General features: G+C 45.0%; 1 protein-coding gene and 1 long non-coding RNA gene across 5 annotated transcripts in view; one reads left to right on the forward strand and one right to left on the reverse strand.

Moving 5' to 3' along the window:
• LOC146798093 (cytochrome P450 2G1-like) overlaps nucleotides 1-24471 on the reverse strand; it is a 488692-nt gene that overhangs the window by 107489 nt on the left and 356732 nt on the right. For all 3 annotated transcript variants that reach the window (XM_085625313.1, XM_085625311.1, XM_085625312.1), the window contains exon 7: nucleotides 13677-13818. In XM_085625313.1, coding sequence (XP_085481439.1) covers nucleotides 13677-13818 — 142 coding nt within the window. The remainder of the gene's footprint in view (nucleotides 1-13676; nucleotides 13819-24471) is intronic.
• LOC146798094 (uncharacterized) overlaps nucleotides 1-24471 on the forward strand; it is a 526362-nt gene that overhangs the window by 65129 nt on the left and 436762 nt on the right. The gene's annotated exons all lie outside the window — the stretch shown is intronic.

A 24471-nucleotide genomic window follows, 5' to 3' on the forward strand; every position in this document is an offset into this window, starting at 1 on the left:
CATGGGTATGGGCCGTACCACCATTGTGGCGGTGACGTAGGGGTACGCGTGGTACGGCCCGTACCCACGCCCCCCAGAGCGTGGGTACGGGCCATACCACCATTGTGGCCGTGACGTAGGGGTACGCGTGTACGGACCGTACCCATGCTCTGGAGGCGTGGGTACGGGCCGTACCACCATTGTGGCGGTGACGTAGGGGTACGCGTGGTGCGTCCCGTACCCACGCCCCCAGAGCGTGGGTATGGGCCGTACCACCATTGTGGCGGTGACGTAGGGGCACGCGTGGTACGGCCTGTACCCACGCCCCCCAGAGCCTGGGTACGGGCCATACCACCATTGTGGAGGTGACGTAGGGATACGCGTGTACGGACCGTACCCACGCTCTGGGGGCGTGGGTACGGGCCGTACCACCATTATGGCAGTGACGTAGGGGCACGCGTGGTACGGCCTGTACCCACGCCCCCCAGAGCCTGGGTACGGGCCATACCACCATTGTGGCGGTGACGTAGGGATACGCGTGTATGGACCGTACCCACGCTCTGGGGGAGTGGGTACGGGCCGTACCACCATTGTGGCGGTTATGTAGGGGTACGCGTGTACGGACCGTACCCAAGCTCTGGGGGCGTGGGTACGGGCTGTACCACCATTGTGGCGGTGATGTATTGGTACGCGTGGTACGGCACGTACCCACGCCCCCCAGAGCGTGGGTACAGGCCGTACCACCATTGTGGCGGTGACGTAGGGGTACGTGTGTACGGACCGTTCCCAAGCTCTGGGGGCGTGGGTACGGGCTGTACCACCATTGTGGCGGTGATGTATTGGTACGCGTAGTACGGCACGTACCCACGCCCCCCAGAGCGTGGGTACAGGCCGTACCACCATTGTGGCGGTGACGTAGGGGTACGTGTGTACGGACCGTACCCATGCTCTGGGGCGTGGGTATGGTCCGTACACGCGTACCCCTACATCACCACTGCAATGGTGGTACAGCCCGTACCCACACTCTGAGTGGAGTGGGTACGGGCCGTACCACCATTGTGGTGGTGACGTAGGGGCACACGTGGTACGGCCCGTACCCACGCCCCCCAGAGCGTGGGTTTGGGCCGTACCACCATTGTGGCGGTGACATAGGGGTATGCATGGTACGGCCCATACCCATGCTCTGGGGGGCGTGGGTACGGGCCGTACCACCATTGTGGCGGTGATGTAAGGGTACGCGTGTACGGACCGTACCCACGCTCTGGGGGCGTAGGTACAGTCCGTACACACGTACCCCTACATCACCACTGCAATGGTGGTACGGACCGTACCCACGCTCTGAGGGGCGTGGGTACGTCCCGTACCACCATTGTGGTGGTGACAGGTACGCGTCCACGTCCACTTCCGTTTGATTCCAGAGGTCTTTCGTACTGGATAACTTTATTTTGGACAACATACCTTCATGTACTCTACTAAGTGTACATTTGGTGGGAGGGCTCCTCTTGGTATGACACAGACTACTGTGGGGTTTTTATGTGATCACCTGTGTTTTTCTGTTTCTCTGCAGTTTCAGTAGCATTTTATCTTTCATTATCTGGCTATTAAGACACACTATTGCCCTACTGTTTTGTCAAACTGTGTGCTTCGCTGCTTCGGTAGGAAGGACTACTAGCCAGCCCGAACTGCCATTTCTCTTACTTTCTTCCTGCACTCTTGCTGCAGCCATTTTTGATAGCGCACCAGAATAGATATTGCCTAATGAGCACACACTTGTGTGACCATAAAAACAAGCCTGCTGTGCTTCCGTGCGGCTGGCATGCCGAAGGTATGCCAATGGCAAGCCTGTCCGAGTTTATTCTTTCACTGCCCTCACATAATGAAAACCATGTTGCTCTCTTCTTTTTGCAAATACACTAGCTGCTCCTGGGGTGAGTCAAGAATGGAGGCTCTATTATTATGATTTCTTTCTCTCTTTATCTGATTCTGTGACAATGGTGGATGATCATCTTTGAAACTGGTGGACCTTAATACATGCACTAAACGCCAGCCAGCGAAGTGAGATAGCCCAAATTACTCTATTTTCTTATTCTCACTCACACTCATTCTCACCCATACTTATTGTCACTGATTCCCAATCAATTAGCACACTCATTTTAAATCTCTGATTATCAATCTATCAGAACAACCCCTTACAGAGACTGAGCCCAAGGTAGTCAACTGCAGCCTTGGGTTTCTCCCTACACCAAAAGAAGATCCTTTCATATTACACTGTGAACTGTGAACTGTTAACAAAAGAAGATTGACATTTTTCTTTCATAACACACCTTTAAAGGAAGATAACATGAACACAGGACTAAGAAATCCTCCGAATTTCAAACCCCTTTTATCTGTAATGCAGAAAGAAATTCACACCTTTGAACAAGTTGTCCTTAGGAAAATTTCCAAATTTGGTAGGAACAACACCTTTTAGAATGTCTCCCACGATGACAGGGAATCCATCCGTATTCTTGCAAATTATGAGACAATTACCATAAGGCCAGTGGATAAAGGAGGTGCTGTTGTGATTATGTCTACTACTAGGGCATACAGAAAAAAACACTTACAACTTATTTCCAATAAGAAAAGCTACAAGATAAACACCACAAATCCTATACCCATATTAAAAAAAAGAATCAGGACTATGACCTATGCAGCTGAGATGATGGGTGGATCACTACCGAGGGAGCTTCCTTTGTTCAGGAACAAAATTCCAAAATTCCATACTTCTACATCTTACTTAAAATTCATAAACGAAGAATACCACTACCAGGACGAGCCATTGTTACTGGTATTGACTCCATCATGGAACCACTTTCCATCTTCTGTAACTCATTCCTATGCCCTCTACTGTCTAGAACACCCTCCTTCCTAAAAGACACCAATGAGGTGCTTAACCTTCCATGAACTATACATTTAGATGGTGAAGACAATCTTAGAGGTGTAGAGGTGCTTTAGAAAAGCGTCCCACAAGAATGCCAGCCAGTGAATTGAGCTAGCCCATATTTCTCTACTTTCTTATTCTCACTCATGTTTATTCTCACTCATTCCCCATCACTCACCACACTAATTTTTAATCACTCACTTTCAATCCCTAGCACACTCACATAAGCATCCACTCTCCTCAAATGTGAACCCAACATTTTTCCTTTGTGGCTGTCAATATCATAACTTCTATGTATTCTTCATTTACATTTCTACAAAGATGGTAATTACAATTTGCAGGTATGTGAGCCTTGCTGTGTGTGCTCAGCAGAGAGGCCATACGAGAGACTGTATGAGCACTTAATCTGCATACACTGATCAGCCACAGACAGGCACTATGCAAATCTCAAACTACATTCATCCTCAATATTAGAGTTCTTAATGGTGTCCCCACATGAACATCTACCCACAACCTGAACTCACCCAGGCACCTAGAGGTGACTTGGTTCACAGTAAGCACAATACAAGAAGTCAAATGTTGCTTACAAAAAATTCACAGTAGCACAATATCTAGAAAAAACAAATACTCTAAGTGAATGCAAGAAGAAGTAAAATGTGAAATGGAAATAAGGGTTGCATCGCTCGCATAGATTATCTCCTTCAGTTATTTTTGTGAAAAAGGGAGGCTGTTTCAAAGTCAGTTTAATTGAATACCATATAAAGCCACTTAAGTCCTAGGGATGGTATAAACTGTGTTTTTGCAGGCCTAGAATCAGGGGAAATAAAGTGCACCATTAGAGAGTTGTTAAAAAATGTATTTAATTCCATATAGGGGTTCATCAGTGTGATGTGATCTTGGCCTGATAGAGAGCGATGAAGCAAAAGGAAGAATAAACTACACCTTCATGTCCTTTTGAATGATACCAGATACTCAAAAGTGTATACGAGACACCGTTAGGAAACTACTAGGAGTTAATGTTGCAGAACATGTGGTTTTAACATCTTTAATCATAACACAAGAGAGGCTGAGTTTAGTTCTATGCACACCATGAAATCATGTTGCGTGCGGGGTCCTATGAACAATTCAAATGAGTGGATGATATGAGGTTCTGGCGGTCTCTTACCTGTGGCCCTGTTCAATAAATAAATGTTTTAGCAACATTACAGCTGTGGTCTCCTTTCAGTGGCAACAAGTGTGTGAGCCGCTACCCACCCAACTAAGCTGTACACGGAGGTCCTTAGCCCATGGAAACACAGCCTCTTGTTTGGCTAATGTTCTTGTGTCTTTTGGTTACTTGTGGAGCCTTCCAGTTGCCGCACCTAGTGCCATGTTACATTTGCTGTGGGCTGAATTGGAGCAAGTGTGGATCGCCTCCTGGCCCCTTTTTGACATATTACTGCCAAATCCATCAACCAGCCTCCTGAAGTAAGCATGTTGTGTCACAACCTCAGTGGCCATCATCTTGGAATCCTGCAACTGTTTGGATACTTGGATAGACAGATGGGTCTCCATCATATTTAAGTCAGGCAATTCAGTTTACTATTAAAACAGTCCTATTTGTTGTTCTAATGAGAATCTCTTTGTGATCTGTTTCTCAACACTGCATCACAGCATTTTGTAACTGTTTCTGGAGTATTTATAGTGCATTTTTACACGCTGTTGATTCAGTATTTTTGCTTCTACAGCATTACATGGGTCAGAGTTAACCTATTCTACCACTGAAAAGAAAGGAATTGTGTAGTGGTGGGGTATTCAGTATTTTAGAACATTTGCCTGGGGTGTTCCACTTGTATTACGCACAGACCACAAACCCTTGGTGGATTGATTTAGTACTAAAGATGGTGGTACAGAGATGCCCAGAGTTGCCAAATGACAATACTCTATGCAAGGGTACCACTATTCTGTGGAGTATGTGCCTGGTAAAGGAATGTGATAGCAGATTATCTGTTATACACCGAAGGAGGGGTTGAGAAGTCTTCCGGTCCAGGACACATCCTCCGTAGTAATACTTATCCATAAATGTTTGGTTCCCATCATGCTTCATTGTTATGCTGTGCTCCTCATTAGGCTGCCGCTGCAATGCCAGATCATCCCTTCAAGGGGGCTGGAGATACTTTTCTTCTGCCTAAAGGTCTGGAATTCCAGAGTGTTAAGTGAGGTGGGGGAAAACATGTGAAGATTCGACTAGAAGGGGAAAAACTAACATTAACTAAAGACACCCAAAACACCTTTATATCAATAGGGCCTGTGTTAATGGTTATAAACAGTGAGAACACCTAGAATAATGATGTTCCCAGAATTCACAAAAATATGGTCACCATGTTTCTTGCCTTCTTCATTCCTAAAAGGATATATTTCAATTTGCCAGAACCAGAATGAGATGCTGTTCTACTCATTTGAATTTCCTAATCATAGAATTCTTAAAGGCCATCTAAAGTGGCATACATAAGTGTCAAAGCAGAAAACAAACTTGTTTTTAGCAACTAACATCTTAATTTGGGGGTAAAGACCTATAAAGGCACGTGACTCAAATCCTGAATTAATTAGGCCACTTGGGAACTTATGGCAGAAGGACTTCTAAGGGGCCATTTGCCCAGAAGCAAGGCCTTGCATTGCAGCTACATGTCTCCAAGGTCCCTGAAACATGCCTTTATAGGTCTTTACCTCAAAAAGCGTAAGGTGTTGCTCTACGGCAATCTGGTACAGTTCTCCTCTGAAGCTAGCTGAAGTGGGATCTATAGGATAAAGTCTAAAAGACTGGAAAGAAAATTACATGTTCACTATGATTCTATCAATCAAAATAAGTTGAAGACCACTCTTATGCGCTACAAAAATCAGGTTCAATCTAAATGGCAAATTAGCATGCTGCCAGATTCCTCAAGGCTCCCAATGTCATCAGTGTGGTATTTAAGAAAGTCACTTCACTGGCCTGTTCTACTTCTACCACTAAGATTTGTCTGATAACTTTATGGACTAGATTAATACTATGGGGTCGATTCCGATGCTGTTCAGAAAGCATTCCTACTGAATCGGTTCCTGAATGCTTTCCGGACAACTCAGATTGGGGGAATCCATCCGAGCGATTTGGATGTATCCTGATGTTTCCGGATACAATTCGTCCGGACTCCCATTGACTTCAATGGGAGCCTGTTTAACGAACAAGAACACATTGTCCCATTGAAGAAGGGGTGGATGAGGAAAACCTTGCACCCTATGGCGGGCACCCCATGGTGCCTGCCACTCTGTGAATGGTTGGAAAGGGGGTACTTTGGGTACCCCCACACGCCTGATTTGGAAGGCGCCGGGTGAAGGAGGGGCTGCTAGGGGCCTCCAAAAACAGATTCCGGCAGGCGATTAGTTCTGGAGCAACCGAATCAGAACGGCTGTCTGAATTAAACATTGTACTCACTCGCCTGGAAACCAAGTCCATAGAGCTGTACGATTCAGCTCTGAAAGACGCAACCTGTCTGAATGCCTTTTGGAACTGAGTCGGCCAGCCCTAATGGTTTCCAGGCATCGTAATCGGTCATTAGGAAGTGTGCACGATTCCATCGGAAACCAGGGTTCCGGATCGCATTCAGAAAACCGGAATCTGATTCAGAGCCCTTTTGAACAACATCGGCATTGACCCCTATATGTGAAGCCCTTTTAGTACATGCATTTGATGCTTCCAAAGCACTCTAGACATTAATCGCTGACATAGGAGCAGGGTCTGGTGGCTCAGTGGACTAATGCATCCACTGCAGGGGCCTGTGTTCAACCTCATGGTCACAGGTTCAAAGCCCGGTGGGCCTACTCAGCCTTTCATCCATCTGAGGTCAATAAAATGAGTACCATTGAGTTGGGTAACAATGAACACCTGTTATTCAGCGCCAAGATATCTCCGAGTGAACGTGCCCTTTACAAATACACATGTTATGTTATGTTTTGTTTTTATTCAAGGTTTCCAGGCTTCACATTCAATTTGATCCAAAGGATTCTTTCAATCTTAGTAATTTTTGACTGATGTCTTCTTAGCCATATTATATCTTTTATCCTTGGCGGCCTTTGGCTCGGCCCTGGATCCTTGTTCCAAACATATTTTACAGGGTGGGTTTTTGATAATCCTACAGGTTTTAACCACCCTAACAAATCTGTCGCCTTGGCAATGGCCCTAATATCTTGGAATGAGGTGTTGGTCATATCTCTTTTAAATAAATGCCTCTAGGCCCTTCAGTCTTATGCAACCATCTGTATGTATCTTTGCTGCCCTTTCCAATGAAACTGCTGGACAATGCTATCAACAAACAACTGTCCTCATAGTTAGACACTACCAACATCCTTGATGGAGCACAGTTTGCATTCTGGCCCTCCCATAGAATGGAAGTTACTTTGCTGCCAGTTTTTGATGACCTACACCTATTGGTAGACCGGAGAAGCTCTTCAGCCACAATTCTGTTGAACTTGTCGACCGCATTTGATACTGTCCTTTTTGACTGTTTGCTGCTTCGACTCGAGGAATCTATGATACAAGGCTCAGTACTAACAGCAGTTTATAGTCCCCCTTCCACTCTGAGTTAAAATTTCTGTTCTATGGTGTTTCCCAAGGATTATGCCTTACATGCTAATGATACACAGATTCTGTTATCTTTTGAAGACCGCACTTATAACATCACCTCCTGCATTCAGGAATGTACGTTGGCTGTGACCAAATGCATGAGCAGCAATTCATTGAGACTAAACAATAACCAGACAGTTGTCTTAGTGGTTTCTGTATGCAATTCTCCAAGGACTCTCCTCAGTGGTTTTTGGTCATCCCAAGTGGGTGACGCTTCTGTTCCTGGTGCTTCGATCCATAATCTTGGTTTTCAGTTTGGTCAGCATCTCTCTCTTGCTGTTCAGGCCCACAAGCATTCCTCTACCTATTTTCTCTTTTTGAAATTGCTGCTCAAAATTTAGCATACTCACCCCTTGGTAAAGACACCAACTATACCCAGTCAGCATGACTACTGTAATGTTTGGGGTAACGCACTTGCATCATTGACCACCTTTGGCGAATTCAAGAATGCTGCAGCTCTTCTTGCCCTTAACTGCTGAGTATTCCTTTTTCCTCTTTCCGGACAGCTTTGTGCTGGTTGCCTGTTTCTAAATGAACCATTTTCAAGGCCTGTGCATGGTTTTTTCGCCCATCACTGCTATAGCTTTTCTGACTTACAGCACAAGTTCCACCATTACCAATCTGAGCACAACTTCAAGTACAAAGAAGTATAGCTTCTACAGGTACCTACAGCCTGCAGAGACCTTACTGCTGGTTGGGGCTTTTCAGTGACGGCCGCTAAAACATGAAACTCACTTACAATTCATATTCTCTCTATCAAATGCATGCTACCTTTTGGAAAAGCTTGAAAAATCTGTTTCTTTCTCATTTATTGTACTTGATGATTTCCTAGTTCTCACCTAGGACCAGATGTACTAACATTAGGAATGGTGAATTCCTAATTCTGATTACATCCAAATTGCAATTATGAAATCACTACTCCAAACGTATGACATTTTTTATTTTAACCTATGTCTGAAGGGTTTTTAGTGACTCAGGAGATAAGGGCCCACTGCTATATTAACGGTTGTATAAATTGTTTAAGTATACGGTGCCACCAGGCAAGGGAGTAATTCCCTAAAACCCTTAAGTTTGTGTAAGGATAACCCTACACCAAAATATTGTCAAATAAGTCCCGGGCACACGTGAATAAGGTGTCAATCAAATGATAGTTTTGAAAGGTCCAAAGAGTCTCAAAGTTCAATCTTCAGTGTATTCTTGTATTTATTATTCAAAGAAGCACACGATAACCAGCCGACACGTGTTTCGTCGCCAATGGGAGTCATCCCGCGACTTCCTCAGGGCTTAGAAAGTTGGTGATAGTCTTGGTACAGAATGCTCTGCCGGTGATAATTCCAACCCGGTGGGTATTGACGTCTCAGATGTGAAAAAGACCAATGTCTGAGATCATGTAAAAAACATGCAAAAAGTTATGAAATCTTTGTATAGAACTAGAAGCTGGTGTAAATTGCAACCCGGCTTTAAACGTTTCTAGTTATAGTCAGAAGTCCTGTATAGAGTATATAGTGCTCCAGGCAAAGTATCTATAGAACAAGGATCTATGTAGTCAAAGTTCTAACAGCCAAAAGCTGAGGTGTCAAAGGCGTAAATATCTATGGCCCTTGAGACTGTACACCACAGCAATTGCAATAAATCACTACAGCGGATACGCTGAGGTTGTTATTGCAAGTTTCTTAGGAATGTAACTGTATTGTCGGAGGTGTGCTATATGCCTCTGCTGGCACGGAGAGTCATCCGTGTCTCTACACGCGGGCGCGCTGTCGCGTTCAAACTGCCGATGAGTGTGAAGTAGTTTGAACGCGACAGAATTTAGAAGGACATCCTAAACACACCCCTTCCAAATACCGATTCGAATTGGGTCGCAAACGTAAACTGCGATTCGGTAACAAGTTAACAAATTACAAGTTGGTGTTTGTATATTTAGAGAGGCGTTTTGTGGTTGCAAATGGCCCAATTCTGCATATTGGGTAGTTTGTGACTTCAAAAATGCTTTGTACTTCTGGCCCTTAAACTTTAGTCTCTTGCATTAGGGCACCTTTTGGGGAGCAATGCACTCTATAAATTGCATTTACCTTACATTCTGTCAGTGTTGCTGGTGAATACTGCAAGAGATGCTTTCACTTCTGCATCACTGTTTGAACCTAACTCAAGTCTATGGTGAGTAAAAATTTAAGAACGTTTCCTACTAAAGTTTCAAGTATTATTGATTCAAACCCATTTTCTAATTATTTGTACTCACATCGATGTTCCCTCTAATTTGTTACCTCTGTGTGCGGCAGAGTAAGGTCTCTGTGCGCTGCAGCAAAGGCCATGTGTGCCAAGAACCTGACCGCGCTTGTAGACCAGGACTTTAAGTGGGATGAAAAAACTAGGGGCCTCTCAAAGGGCCCTGACCGATGCAATGAAGGGCGTGGCATAAAAGCAATTAAGCTAAAAATATGTGCTTAGCATAGTCGGCCACCTGACTGATATTTTGCTTCCTCTGTCATTGCATCCAGATATATTATAAAAGTCACATTACACCTACAAGAAGCCAGGACAATTGGCTTTGCCAATGGTTGTTTGTGGCATAAAGTTGTATATAATATTGGAAATAATTCTGTTATTGTGGTAGAGGTTGTGACCTAATGTTCGAGCTGCTTACTTAGGAGATGGGTTTTGATTCTCTGGTCAGATTAACATCCTGTGATTCTCAGCAAATCAATGAATCTCCCCATGCATGAAAATAAATAAATAAATCATGTAAATCGCTCCAATACCTTTGGTTTGAGTTTGCACTATGTTAAATCTGGGGTCTCTAGTTGGCAGAGGTAGGATTCTTTGACCAATCAGGGACCCTTGCTTCTAGTCAGGGTAAGGGGGATACACACTTTAGATAACCCCTGCTCACCCCCCTCGGTAGCTTGGCATGAGCAGACAGGCTTATCCCAAAGGCAATGTGTAAAGTATTTGTACCAACACTCACAGTAACACAGGGAAAATACCACAAATGGATACCACACCAGTTTAGAAAAATAAAGTATCTTTACTAAACTTGAACAAGACCAAAACGGCAAAAATCCAACATACAAAACTCAGTAAAATGTCTTTAGAAAGATTGTTGCAAAAATAAACCTGTAGAAATTAAATAGCACCAACTGGGGCTATCATGAAGTCAGGACAGGGCAAAATCCAAAGTACGGCACGGCCCGTGAGGATTGTGGCATCGGGCACGGAGTCACACAGATCCCCGAACAACAGTACCTAGAAAAATGTTGGTGACGATGCATGGCGTCGAAGGAGAACAATGTAGTCTCCGGTGATGATGCAACATCAGCGGTTCTTGCAAGTCACCCTCAGCGGTTATCGGTGCCACGATAACAGGAGGCCGGCACTTGGTGAAGACACGGAGTCAATGCAAGCGCTGGCGTTGGTCACGGATGTTTGCTGCCAGTGTCAGCGGGCGTCATATGACATCGAAGCTGTGGAGCAGGCCGGGCGCAGCATCGTCACCTCACGAGCGGCTCCCTGGGCCTCGATGTAGGTCGCAGCATCACAGCGGCGGCATCGACGGTGTCAGAAATTTTTTTTCTAATTCTTCTTACTCTTGGTCAGCTCCCAACAGCAGAGAAGCCTCACACACAGTTCCAGGCCATCCTGTTAAACTGGAATTCTCAGTAAGGAAGTTTAGGGAGGCTGGAGACACCATCTTAGGGCTACTCCTATGGGTGGCACAATCAGTGCTGCAGGCCCACTAGTAGCACACTCAGTGCACTTTACTAGGGACCTAGGCGTAAAACAAATATGCCTATCATGGTCAACCAATCAAAATAACAATTTACACAGAGAGCATATGCACGTTAGCACTGATCAGCAGTGGTAAAGTGCCCAGAGTCGTATAGTCAACAACCACAGGTCAGGAAAAACAAAGGAGGAAGCGGCACAAAGTTTGGGGATAACCCTGCAAAAAGGGCTGTTTCTAACACACTATATGAAACTTGCTGCATTGAATGCCAGGCTGATGGTTTGCCTTTTGATAGAATTTATGTTAAATGCAGCTCATGACGGACGCTGTGATCAAGGTAGCAACTAGACCCGAACTTCGGGGGGACTTACACTCCCAGCCAAAGCTGGACCTTGCACTGGTCGCACACTGTGCAACAGTGGTGCCCCTCCCCCATTTCCTCCTCCTCCATGAATTCCCTCACTACCACTCACCAACAATGCACCTTATCTCTCTATAGCACCTTTCTGACAAACATTTCATTTTTTAATAGCGCTGCTCCTAGTTTACTCGCACTCAGTTCTGTGATCTGCATGGTACACGTTTTTTGTAGCAGACACACTAACCATCTGCGCTGTGTGGGTCCACGGAGAGGGTAAGAGCCGCTTCGAGGAGGTCCCTCGCTGAACACAACTCATGCGCCAGCATGTGGAGATAGTTGCACGATGAGTGTCCGGGGACAAATCCTAAACTCTGCCCCGCCGGCAGTTTTGCCACATAACGTTTCGACAAAAACTCTGCCTGCCTCTGCGTAGCTAAGTTTAGGGGTGTCTACCCCTTTTCTATGCCTATGATATTTTGGATGCATTGTACATTGACCACTAGAGAGAGCACCCAGATTGTAGAAATAATATAAACTGCATTGTTTTCAGAAGGACACAGCAGAGCTTTCAATGAACTCATTTAGCTGCAGCTTGAGTGACTAAGCGGAGATGACTTCCTGTCTCTGAAGTCCCACCTGTTTCTCGGTAGCCAGCAGGCTGCTGTCTGGTTAGCAGCATGCCAGGCTCAGCTGCCAGGGTTAATTTACCTATCATATATTATTTATACAGCTGTGAGGAGCTGATTGAGAAGCCGCTTGTGTGGATGCATCGGGTGGGGGGTGTCTATGAGAACATAGTCGACCACTGTCAGCCAGTGACCACCATGTCGCCAGGCCCATGGTGATCTAGCAAACTAATGAGGCACCAGCAGAGGGTTATTCTGCACAGCATCACTGTGTGCTGAAGGGGTTAACTTGTGTTTGGTCTTGAGGTAGCCATGCATTACAGGTTTGTAATGGTGTGCAAACAGTGCCGCTCACCATAAACCCACCTTATTCCTCCTCCACCCACCCCCAGGGACTAATGTACCAGCAGGGGGTTCTCCATCAAAGTCTCCTTATTCGCTAAAGGGGTTAACTCTTATCCTAAGGGTCTGAGAAAGCCATGCTTTTCAACAATGGTCACTATTAACCACAGACCATCTTATCACCGGGCCCCCTTGGATTCTAATAAATATTCATGCACCAGCTGCAGTTTCCTCAGCCCATCTGAGATGTGCACTGTCATAAGGGCATGAGCATATCCGTGGAAACATTGGAGTCTTGTTTATGTGGAACTATGTGCCAACCATCATTATGCACTAAGCACTAATCTTGACTCACTGTGCTGCTGTCGCGGCTAAATATTGGATAGGGATAGGAAGATGGCAGTGCACTGCACACTTGTGTGGAAATAGATGGGGTGTTTGTGTGGAAACTAGTGCCCTAGCCTTGTACTGCACCTGCCTCACCCTGCTGTGCAGAGTTTAGCGGCTATGCGGAGGCTAGCTTCTGTTCTAAAGGAACCAGTGCGCCAGTCATGCTCTGCAGACTTTTTGGGAAAAAGAGGTAGTGAAAACTAGGGCTCGGGTCTTACGGAACATTTGCCTCACTCTAGTGTGAAAGGGTTAGCTGCTGAGCAGGGTCTAGCTTTTGTGCAGGATTTAGCTGCTGTGCTAAAGAGAGAAGGGCACTAGTTGTGCTATGTGGACTTGTGTGTAAAAACAGGTAGTGCTCGGTCTTGCGTTGTACCTCTCTCGCTCTGCTGTGCAGAGGTGAGCTGCTGCACAGGATTTATCTGCTGTACTAATGGGACCAGGGTGCTAATAGTGCTCTGTAGGCTAGTGTGGAAACAGATGTAGTGGAAAATAGTGCTATGGCCTTTTGATGCACCTGTCCCACTCTGTTATGCAGTGCATGGGATAGCTGCTGTGCAGGAGTTAGCTGCTGTGCTAAAGGGGCCACTGCACCAATCATGCTCTGCAGACTTGTGTGGAAACAGAGGTAGTGAAAACAAGAGTCACAATTAAATGTAGGAACAGAAAGAAAAAAGCTTTCATTTGTTTCACATTACCTGTGATCTCAGGATGTTTTAAAAGAAGCAGGAATGCAAATCTCAGTGTTGTGCTCACAGTCTCTGTCCCTGCAAAGAACAGATTAAGGACTGTCGTCAGCAAGTTCTTGGTGTTAAAATCAGATTCAGGGTTTCCTTTTTCCTGAAAAATAAATAGATTTTTTAAAAACTTTATTTATAGATTTTAAAAAGTAAACTAGTCACAATACATAAAAGGAGCAAACACCATGGTGCGGAAATAGTCACATAATAGTGCAATAGTAATGGCTTCTATCACAACTTTCTGTTAGGCATGAAATGGAGAATATCTTTGCTGTTGCGGTGATGCTGAGGAATAAGCAGAAATGAGAGACCGTATTAATCTTGAGAACGCAAATGAGATTCCCCAATATTTATTATGAACGCTTTATAGAGGGCCACAGTCAGTAGTGGGCGACAAAGATAAAGAGTGGTGGGGTGGTTCGGGTGGGTGGAGTGGGACTGGGGGTAGAGGGAGCACACAGGGGGAGCATGCGGTTGGATTGCGTGGCGGTGGTTAACAATACAAAATATTTTTTAAAGACTTACCTGGTGGTGCCAGATGCCTTGAGCTCCTCTGCTTCCTATTCTTGGTCCCAGCAGTACTTGGGACAGCATCACGGACTTCCCATCCAATCCTCCTGCTGCTCTCAAGCATGAGAGCAGCATGGGCATTGGCCTGAGCTGAGTCTGTACAATACAGCTAGGTTGAAAATACATAATTGCTCATGTCAGTTTGCCCGGTGAAAGACAGCAGCCCAAACTGACAAGCGCACTGAAAAGTGCACCTACCATTCCTCCTCTCCCTCCCATGGACTGGCCCTATCCCTCCCTGCACATTCTGGTTCAGCCATCAGCTGATGAATCATAGAAAATCATATTTCCAAATATTATATGCACGGTATTTTTCTTTTTAACAAAAGTCATGCTTCCAAGGAGCATGAAAGTAATGTTTTAGTTAATGTGTTTCTGACTAGAAACATGAGTTCTGTTAAAAAGAAAAATACTGCACCAATAATACTTGGAAACATGATTTTGAGATGAGAACTACTCATAAACAGTGATTTCACTAATTTCTGGCATTGATAGTGCCATAATAGAAAAAAGTAATGAATATCAGAACTGCTACTTTAAAATCAAGTGGTATGTGTGTGGTTGTCCCTCTTCCTTGTCTGACAAACAGATATATTGGGCAGGAAATTGACTACTGCAAGAATCATGTGAACAAGACCTGTGAGGGGTTGAATTGTGTCATGATGAATCACAATGAATCTGTCCACTAGAAATAAAATACTTGTGTCGAATTCGGATGGTGTGGCTCATGTTTGCACCCTCGGACTGCAGGGTGCGGCGTCTTGTGCATGTAATATGTGGTGACGCCTACATTGTGAGCCCTGACCTGTTTATATATATATATATTATAGGACTTCTTGTAAATTGTCTCAGATAACATGAAAACCAGATGCGGCACACCAGAAGACAGCACAATAATTTTATTGTGCACCAAAGTAAGGACTATGCATTTCGGCGTAAAGCTTTGTCAAGTGGTTTCCTGTATGCCAATCTCCTTTAGAAACAACCTCCAAAGATCATAGACATAGTAGACTGATACACAGTTTTTTGACAATTTCTCGCTGTGCAAGTTATTTCACCATATCATATTCCCTCATATAGTTACGGCTTGAAATTGCTATTGAGTGTTACATTTTCGACCTCAATAATAACAGTCAACATGATAAAATTCTACACGTTGTTACCGACTATTGAATTATTGTCAATAAAGTTTTTACACTGAAACACTGCTTGACATCCAGGTTAATACAATTGCTTTGTTGGTCAACGGGTATATGAGGTGCTGTTTTGGCAAAAATCAAAAAAGCTATTAAGACAATGATTCATGAGGTTGTGGCCGAAATTCCAACATAACAACCCGTATCCTGATGATGATTCATAATACATTTTGGCATTTGGGGCAATGTATGCACATTAGCAATGGTCCACTTCGTCAATACCTATGCAATCAATAAAGTTTTGCGTTGAAACATTCATGATGCAGTTCTACAGCAAATACAATAATAGTTATTGCATGGATCAAGGCACAAGTGTAATATACTGAGGTTGTACATTTTAAATTTATGAAAATCATTTGATGAGGGAGACATAATAATATTTATCAACAGCCTATTAGTCGTGCCCCTCTGAATGGACCTTAGTGGCAAGTGCCCGTTATGATTTATGATAATTATATGGATTCCAATCCTATTTGAATGCCGGCTTTGCACCTCATAAAGTAATTACCCAGTGTTTCCAAGTCAACTTAATGTGACAAGATATGCAGTAACATGCTCATATATAGTCTATCACGTGGATGATGTCATCAGTGATGTTATTTGAGATGTCATCAGTGATGTCATGAGTGATGTCATTGACCATGTCATGAGTGATGTAATATGTGATGTCATCACCAGTGCATTACGGGCGCGCGAGTTATAGTTAGCTCAACTACTTATAACGGGCGAATTTCTCTGTTTTTATATGAGTGAAATGTCCAAGTAACCTGAAACCTATCATTTTTTCAGTGAATTTCTAAGGTTTTTTAAATGCTAATTTCTAACTATAACGTGCCTCAAACCTATGGTTTTTTTCAGTGAATTTCAAAGGTTTTTTAAATGCTAATTTCTAATTATAATGTTCATAAAACCTATATTTTTCTAAGTAATTTTGAAAAAAAATGGATATTTTGTAACTTTAATATCCTAAAAATTGTTTTAGTATTTTTTGTATTTATTAATTAATGTCTTCTTGTTTTTTAAATATTAAACAACTACATACAGTCTGAAAGGGAGCCCAGTCCAGAGCCACATCTGAAGACCAACACATGTCATAGACCTACTGATCAAGCAGCTCCGACACCCAAGAACACCACAACACCCACCACCACTCCCAGGAGCCCCCCTCTACCACCGAGGCAGTGCAGAACAAGACAGCGAACTTTCCGAAAACGGCATGGCCCCTCAGCCATACAATAGCTGAATATTGGGACAGGTGTGAACAAACTATATGTGAAGGAAGCAATTCACCCATGAATAACAATGCACACAATGCAAAGTGTAACGGTGATGTGCTGGACACATCTTAGTATGCAGAACACACACCTCTCCATGTGCACAAATAGTACTGGTGCTTGTAGTGTTGTGGACAGTGGACCCAACCATTTTACGTCAAACACTAGGCACAATCTCAGTCATGTAGCTGTATCGTCCCACCCTGTAAGCATAAGCGTAACCGGAGTGGGCTCATCCGGCGTACGCCACTTCAGTGTAGGAATGTGAATAAATAGGCCGGGGCTCTGGGCGTGGTTCAATTATGAACTGTGAAGACCAACGACTGTGCCAGAGCAGCGGGCCTGACGCTGCCACAAGGCTGCCGCCATGACCGTGGGTCTCCTCGACACAGGCCCCCTGTGAACCGAGTGGCACAGCACCGCAGAATTATGTCTGTACAGACTACTGCCTTCAAGCTACACTGCGGACAGCAGGCCTCACAATTCAGATGGAGTAGCAATTGCAGATGACGCAGTGCAGTACACAAGATAAATTGCTCCCAGTGCGACCCTCTCGGACCACGCTTCATCGCAGGGTGCACGCACACTGAGTACTTCAGATGCCACTAACTCAGTGCACCACAAGTCATCGCCATGTGGCCTTACTAGGGCAGAATTCAAAAGACATTGGTCCAAGTGCGGCCCTCCCGGACAAAGCATCATCATAGGGTATGTACACACTGAGCGCCAAAGGTACTACTAACTCAGTGCACCACAAGTCATCGCCACGTGGCCTTACTGAGGCAGAATTCAATAGACAAAAGACATTGGTCCGAATGCGGTCTTCCCGGACAACGCATCATCGCAGGGTACGTACATGCTGAGTGCCAAAGGTACAACTAACTCAGTGCACCACAAGACATTGACACGTCGCCTTACTGAGGCAGAATTCAATAGATAAAAGACATTGCTCTCAGTGCGGTCCCCCCAGACAATACATCATCGCAGGGTACGTACACGCTGAGCGCCAAAGGTACTACTTACTCAGTGCTCCATTAGTCATCGCAAGGAAGAGTGAACAGTTTTATGTCTGCAGTGAGGCATACTTTCACTCGAAAATCACCCAAAAATACTTATAATATAAAAAGAACAGGAGAATCGAAGTACATTAATTTTGAAGATCTGGAATGCAAATATGGACATACAATATGTTGCAGGTAAATCAATTACTGTTCCTCGCATACTATCCAAATAGAAGTCCATACCTGGAAAACATATGTCTATATGAAATACTGCAACATTATAGCTTTAGAAAAAATGTTACAGAAAAAATAACTGAAGGGAAATATGCTGTATTTTGATCTGATGGATGTTTCGTAAAGAATGCCAAAGGAAATTTGATTGATCACAGGAAATTAAGTTGTGATACTTCAGATAAGAGAGAGTTTTTCTATTTAGCTCTTCTCCAACTCTTAAAACCTTGGAGGACTGAAATGGAATTACTTGGAGATTTTGACTGCTATGAAGATTCTTTCAAAGCATGTAAAGACATTGCTACCAGTGAGGCCCGCCCGGACCACGCATCATCGCAAAGTGCGCACACGCTGATTGCTTTAGGTGCTACTAACTCACTGCACCACAAGTCATCACCACGTGGACTTATTCTGGCAGAATTCAACGCAAGCCGCAACACATGGTACCACTAAACCTGTTCAACACAAGCCGGCGACACATGGTGCCACTAACCCTGTTCAACACAAGCAAAATGATCCCGCATATGGAACTGTGTCCTGAATGGCAGCGACCTAAAGTCCATGGCAGCGACCACAGCACCAGACTCCCTCTGATTAGTTAGGCAAATTTCCATATGCAAGGCCGGTGACACATGCTGCCACTAACCCTGTACAACACAAGGCGCGACACGTGGTGCCACTAACCCTGTTCAACACAAGCCGAACGATCCCACATGTGGAACTGTGTCCTGAGTCCTGAATGGCAGTGACGCCAAGTCCGTGGCAGCGACCACAGCAGCATACTCCCTTTGATCAGTTAGGCATATTTTCATATGCAAGGCCGGCGACACGTGGTGCCACTAACCCTATTCAACACAAGCCGATCCCACATGTGTAACTGTGTCCTGAGTCCTGAATGGCAATGTTTATATGTAAATCTATACATGTCTAGCACAGGGACAATTCTGGGCCCAAGAAGGTTGTTGGGGGTATGTTGGTATTGTGGGAAGAGGCTGCGTTATCTGCTGATGTGGGAAGAGGCAGCGTGAAAGGGGAATCTCTCACAAAAAGAACTCCGATATGTTTTCAGAAATGCCTCGGACAGATGCCAGATGACGGACTGAATTACAAAATGGCTTTTCAATGCTTATGTAGTGTGACTTATGAACAGTTCGCACCCAGGCTCGCAGAGGGACAACTGCAGCCCGTTCGATCGACGCAGTACTACGAGCTGTCCACTCCCAAAGGAACAGCAGCGTAGTAGCTCCCAGAGATACAGGCACAGCAGCGTACTAGCTCGCAAAGGTAGAGATCAGCGAGCCAACGGACTGGCTTCTAATGCTATAGCTGCGAAGTGGTGATGTTGGGAAGAGGGAGCGTGAAAGGGTTATCTTTCACAGACAGAGCTCCGGTATATTAAATTGCCCCCTGGACCTTTCCTTTATATTTTCACTCGATGCAAGAAAGTGCGCTTTCTAGACCATGACCTTTCTCCCTACCAAATTTGGCGTAATTCCGTTTAGCAGTTTGACCTGTAGTCTTGTCTAAAGTTTCCTATGGAAAATCCATTGAGAAAACACGTTTTCACACCCCCACATAGCTACCTGACGCAGGCGTACTCGCTGTTGGTGTGCCGGTCAGTGCTCTAGTTGTCAACATGTCACGACCACTCCCTGAGGGCAGGTTTGCACACACCACACCCATCCTTCACATGCGTCACAGGCCATGTGACCGCGCAAATATAATGCATTGACAACGTCACATCCTTTATTGCTGGTGGTGACTGGATGGCGGACGCTCCACGGGTCTGAATCATAAAGAGTCCATGAAGAGTTGCGCAGAGGGTTAGTCGCATTCTGAGCTGTATAGCCATCAGGGGCCTACTACCATGTGGCGTGGACTTGACTTGCACAGGGTTAGTGCCACCGAAGCTGATGTGGCCGTCAGGGGTCTACCACCACGTGGCGCCGACTTGAGTTGCACAGGGTTAGTCGCACCCTAAGTTGTATGGCCGTCAGAGGCCTACCACCACGTGGCGCTGACTTGCATTGCACAGGGTTAGCGGCACTAGAAACTGATGTGGTCTCCGCCATTGCTGACTCAGGACTCAACGATGTGTGAGAACTGCCGGGCTGCGGAGAAGCTGATGTGGTCTCCGCCATTCATGACTCAGGACTCAGCGACATCTGTGAGATCTGCTGGGCCGCGGAGCTTTGATGGACACGTGGAGTGCCCACTGGTAGACACTCCGGTGGCAGCAGGTAATTATTTGGTCATGGATGCGCAGGGGTGCAGTATCTCTCTCTCACTTCCCTCTCTTCACAATCTCTCTCACTCTCTTCGTTCCTTTCCTTCTCTTTCTCTATCAACCTTTCTCACTCCCTTTCTTTCCTTCCTTCTCTTTTTCTCTCTAGCTTTTTATTTCCTTCTCTGTGTCTCTCTCCTTTGATATGCGCATTACACACATCCTTATTCTGTGCTTTATTTTCCAGGCTGTGTCATCGACATTCTTGGTCTCGACAGGAGTCTTTCGCCTTGTTGTTTTGTGTTCATTTTGTTAAATTTACTTTATCCTTCCACAGGTGTGGTGCAATGGAGAGGATACAAGACTTCACAGCATAAGTCACACAGTTTGGGCTCACGCTTTAATCCCCGAGTCCCGCAGCAGCTCACCTTAGCAGCATCAGACTCTAGGCAATACCTCACTTAATTTCCGAAGCTCAGCACTTTCAAACCGGTGGGGATGAGTAGTTCGCTTCACACCCCTGTATAGCACACCCTAAACACACCACAGAGGTTACAGTGCTCCTACCCTCCCCTTTCCTACTTTTTTTGCATTTTTTTCCCCTTACTCACTTCAACAGAATCACAAAATAGCTGCCAACACTTCGTAACGCCTCAGCCAATCAGATGGCAGAATTCCCAAATATCGATATCTGTAAATTTCGATATTTCTCCAAAACTACTGAATGGATTAACACCAAATAAATAAAAGTGTGCTTTCTAGACCTCAACCCTTCTCCCTGCCAAATTTGGGGTAATTGCGTTCACCTGTTTGACCTGTAGCCTTGTCTAAAGTTTCCTATGGAAATTGCATAGAGACCCCCTTTTTTCTCGCCCCCCCCTTGACGAATCACCCCCAAACTTTCAACATTGGAGCTGATATGACCAAAGAATTAGTTCGGAAAAGTTCATGAAGATTTATCAAACAACGCCAAAGATATAAGCAAAACAAAAAATGCTCTTCCTATGGAAACTTGGTCCAAACTATAACTACCTACTAGCGACTGCCAGTAGGTCACTGAAAAAACCATAGGTTTCAGGAACGTTATAGTTAGTTGGACATTTCACTCGTACAAAACCATAGAAATTGCGTCGTTAACTCGCGCCCCCGCAATGCACTGCTGATGACGTCACATATTACATCATTCATGACATGGTCAGTGACATCACTGATGACATCACTGATGACATTTCAAATGACATCACTGATGACATCACTGATGATATCATCCAGTGACTGTGTGTTTCTGAGAAGTTTACATTTGTTTTATATATATGCCAAGCTGTATTGAAGAATGAGTGGGTGTATAAGTGTCAGTATGGAGGATTTAGTAGGTGCGTGACTGACTGTATAAGTGAGTGATTAAATGTGTCTCACTGAATGCATGGGTTAGTGACTAAACTGTGTGAACGTCTGTTGTTGTGTAAGCTGCTGCTTGGGTTGGTGAGTAGCTGCATGAGGGACTTTATGGGTTATTGATTGCTTGCCTGAGTATTTGTATGGCTGCCTGAGTGGGTGGGAGGTGTGTGACTCTGTGCATAGATGTGTGAGTGGTTGCTTCACTGGGTGTACAGGTTCAGGAGTGCATGTGGAAACAGTTGTATGGGTGGGTGAGTGTGTGTATGGGTGTGTTGGTAAGTGAATGGATATCTCAGTGGTACATGTTCAAGTAACTACATATGTAAAAGACAGTATATGGGAGTGATGGTGTATATAAATAAGTATATGTGAGAGTCATTAATTGTGAGAGTGGCTGCATGGATGAGTGTGTATTTGTGTCAGTGATTCTATAAGAGAGTAATTATGTGTTAGTATCTGTATAAATAGGTTAGGTGGTGTCTGTATAACTGTATGGGTGAGTACAAGGAAGTATGATTGATTCTTTGCATGACTGACTAGGTGTGTAAGTAACTCTGGATATGTGGCAGTGTGTGAGTGTCTGTATAGGTGTATGAGTGCATATGATAGTGTTGTATTGAGGAGTGATTGCAAGTATGAGTGACTGTATGGGTGAATGAGTGGATGTGTGTGTAGACCTAGGAATCAGTGTCTATTGTTTTGAAAATGGTAGTCTGTATTGGGTGTATGAAAGGTTATATTCAGGTTAACTTTGAGGTGCATCAGATTTTCAAGTGGATGATGTCATCAGTCATGTCATTTGAAATGTCATCAGTGATGTCATCAGTGATGTCACTGACCATGTCATGAAAGATGTAATATGTGACGTCATCAGCAGTGCATTACGGGGGGGGGCGCGAGTTATAGTTAGCTGAACTAACTATAACACCGGAATTTCTATGGTTTTGTATGAGTGAAATGTCCAACTAACTATAACGTTCCTGAAAGCTATGGTTTTTTGAGTGAATTTCTATGGTTTTTAAATGCTAATTTCTAACTATAACGTGCCTGAAACCTATGGTTTTTCAGTGAATTTCAAACTCATTTTTTTTTTTTAAATGAAAATTTGTAAGTCTAATGTACCTCAATGCTGTTTTTTTGTATTTTCTATATATATATACATATTTAAACAAAATTGTGAATAAATTTTAGTTAGGAAAACTATATTCATTCTTTTTTATATTATACAGAAGTTGTGCACCCCTCACGTTCACACTAGAGGCCGCGCTGGGAGCCACGCACCCATTTCATTCACACTAGGGGCCGCGTACCCCTCGCGTTCACACCAAAGGCCGCACTGGGAGCCGGCGTCCCTCGCATTCACACCAGGGGGGCCATGCTGGGAGCCACACACCCCTCGTGTTCACACCAGGGGGCCATACTGAGCACTGCGCTAGGGTCAGGACTAACATTTTTTTTTTTAAACAGTCCACTTTCATTAATTTACATTCGCCCCCGGGACTCCATCCCCCAGGGCATGCCTAAATATACATTTTTCTGTTTTAAAACGGAGGAGAGGGGACTGCCACCCCCCTCCCCGGCCAATTTGGACCCCGGGGATCCCATCTCCTGGGACCTGGCCTCATGGTTAGGGACCGAGGGGGTAGCCTCAATGCCCCCACAGTCCCACCAGCTCCCTGCCTCCTGGGGGAGCCGGCACTGCTTTTCCACACAGGGAGCTGCTCACATGCAGCTCCCCATGTGGGAAAGCAATCTGATTTGAATTTTCAGAAGAGAGAGCAGGTTTCCCTGCTCTCGCTTCCAAAATCAAAAGCAAGTTTGCTATGACAGGGCGGGAGTCCCAGGACAATGCAGGGGTGGTGGTCCCTCTGGCCATCAAGGGCTCCAGGAGGGGACCAAGTGGCCCCTCTCACTTTATTTATATAGCCCCAGGGAGGCGGTGGTCCCCAGAGCTCGGGGACCCGTAAAAAACCCCTAATTTACATTATTAATGCCTCAGGGAGGTGGTGGTCCCATGGGCGTGGGGGGCTCGAGCCTCCCCCCCCCCCCACACAGGTTTAATTTTTTTTTTTTAAAAGCCCCGGGAGGTTGTGGTCCCTGGGGCTGCGGGGGCCCAGCAGGCACCCGCAGTTATGAATAGGACAATGCCCCAGGGACCTGGCCCACCCGGGGGCCTCATTTAAATCAAGAGCTGGCTTCATTTTTAAAAAAAAGTTTGGCGGGATTCGCGACACCATCGCGCATTCTGCCGAAATTATAAAAAAGAATATACTTTTTTTTGGCCTTAGGGGTCCTTGTGGGACCTCCTGAACAGGCCGAAGGGGTCAGAGTGTTTCTACTCTGCCTCCTTTTCTTGTTTTTAAACATTTATTGTACTGTTTTCTTGTGACTCGGTTCTGCCGAGTCACAAAATGGCTGCCAACAGTTCCCAGTTTGGAGTTTTGGCAGCCAATGAGAATGCAGCTCTTGCTCAGGAGTGTTTGTGAATCCACCGCATCCTTCGATATCAAAACTTTTTCCTTTTCAAATTTCTCAGGAACTACTGAACAGATTTACACCATTTAACAAAAAGGGCTCTTTCAGAAACAAGACCTACCTTTTTGCCAAATTTGGTGTAGTTCCGTTCATCAGTTCGGGCTTTAGCTGTGTCTAAAGTTTCCTATGGAAATTTCATGAGGAAAACACGTTTTGGGACCCCCATTTTTTCTCAGCCCCCGCTTGTCGAATCAATCCGAAACTTTCAAGACAGGAGCTGACCAGAGCGGGCCACTAGTTTTGAAAATTTCGGGGACTACTGTGGGTGTGGGGGGGGTGTGAGCCAGGAAGAGGGATACGGAGCAAAGTATGTGGGTATGTTGT

Source organism: Triturus cristatus, chromosome 9, assembly GCF_964204655.1.
Source record: "Triturus cristatus chromosome 9, aTriCri1.1, whole genome shotgun sequence".
NCBI lineage: Eukaryota > Metazoa > Chordata > Amphibia > Caudata > Salamandridae > Triturus > Triturus cristatus.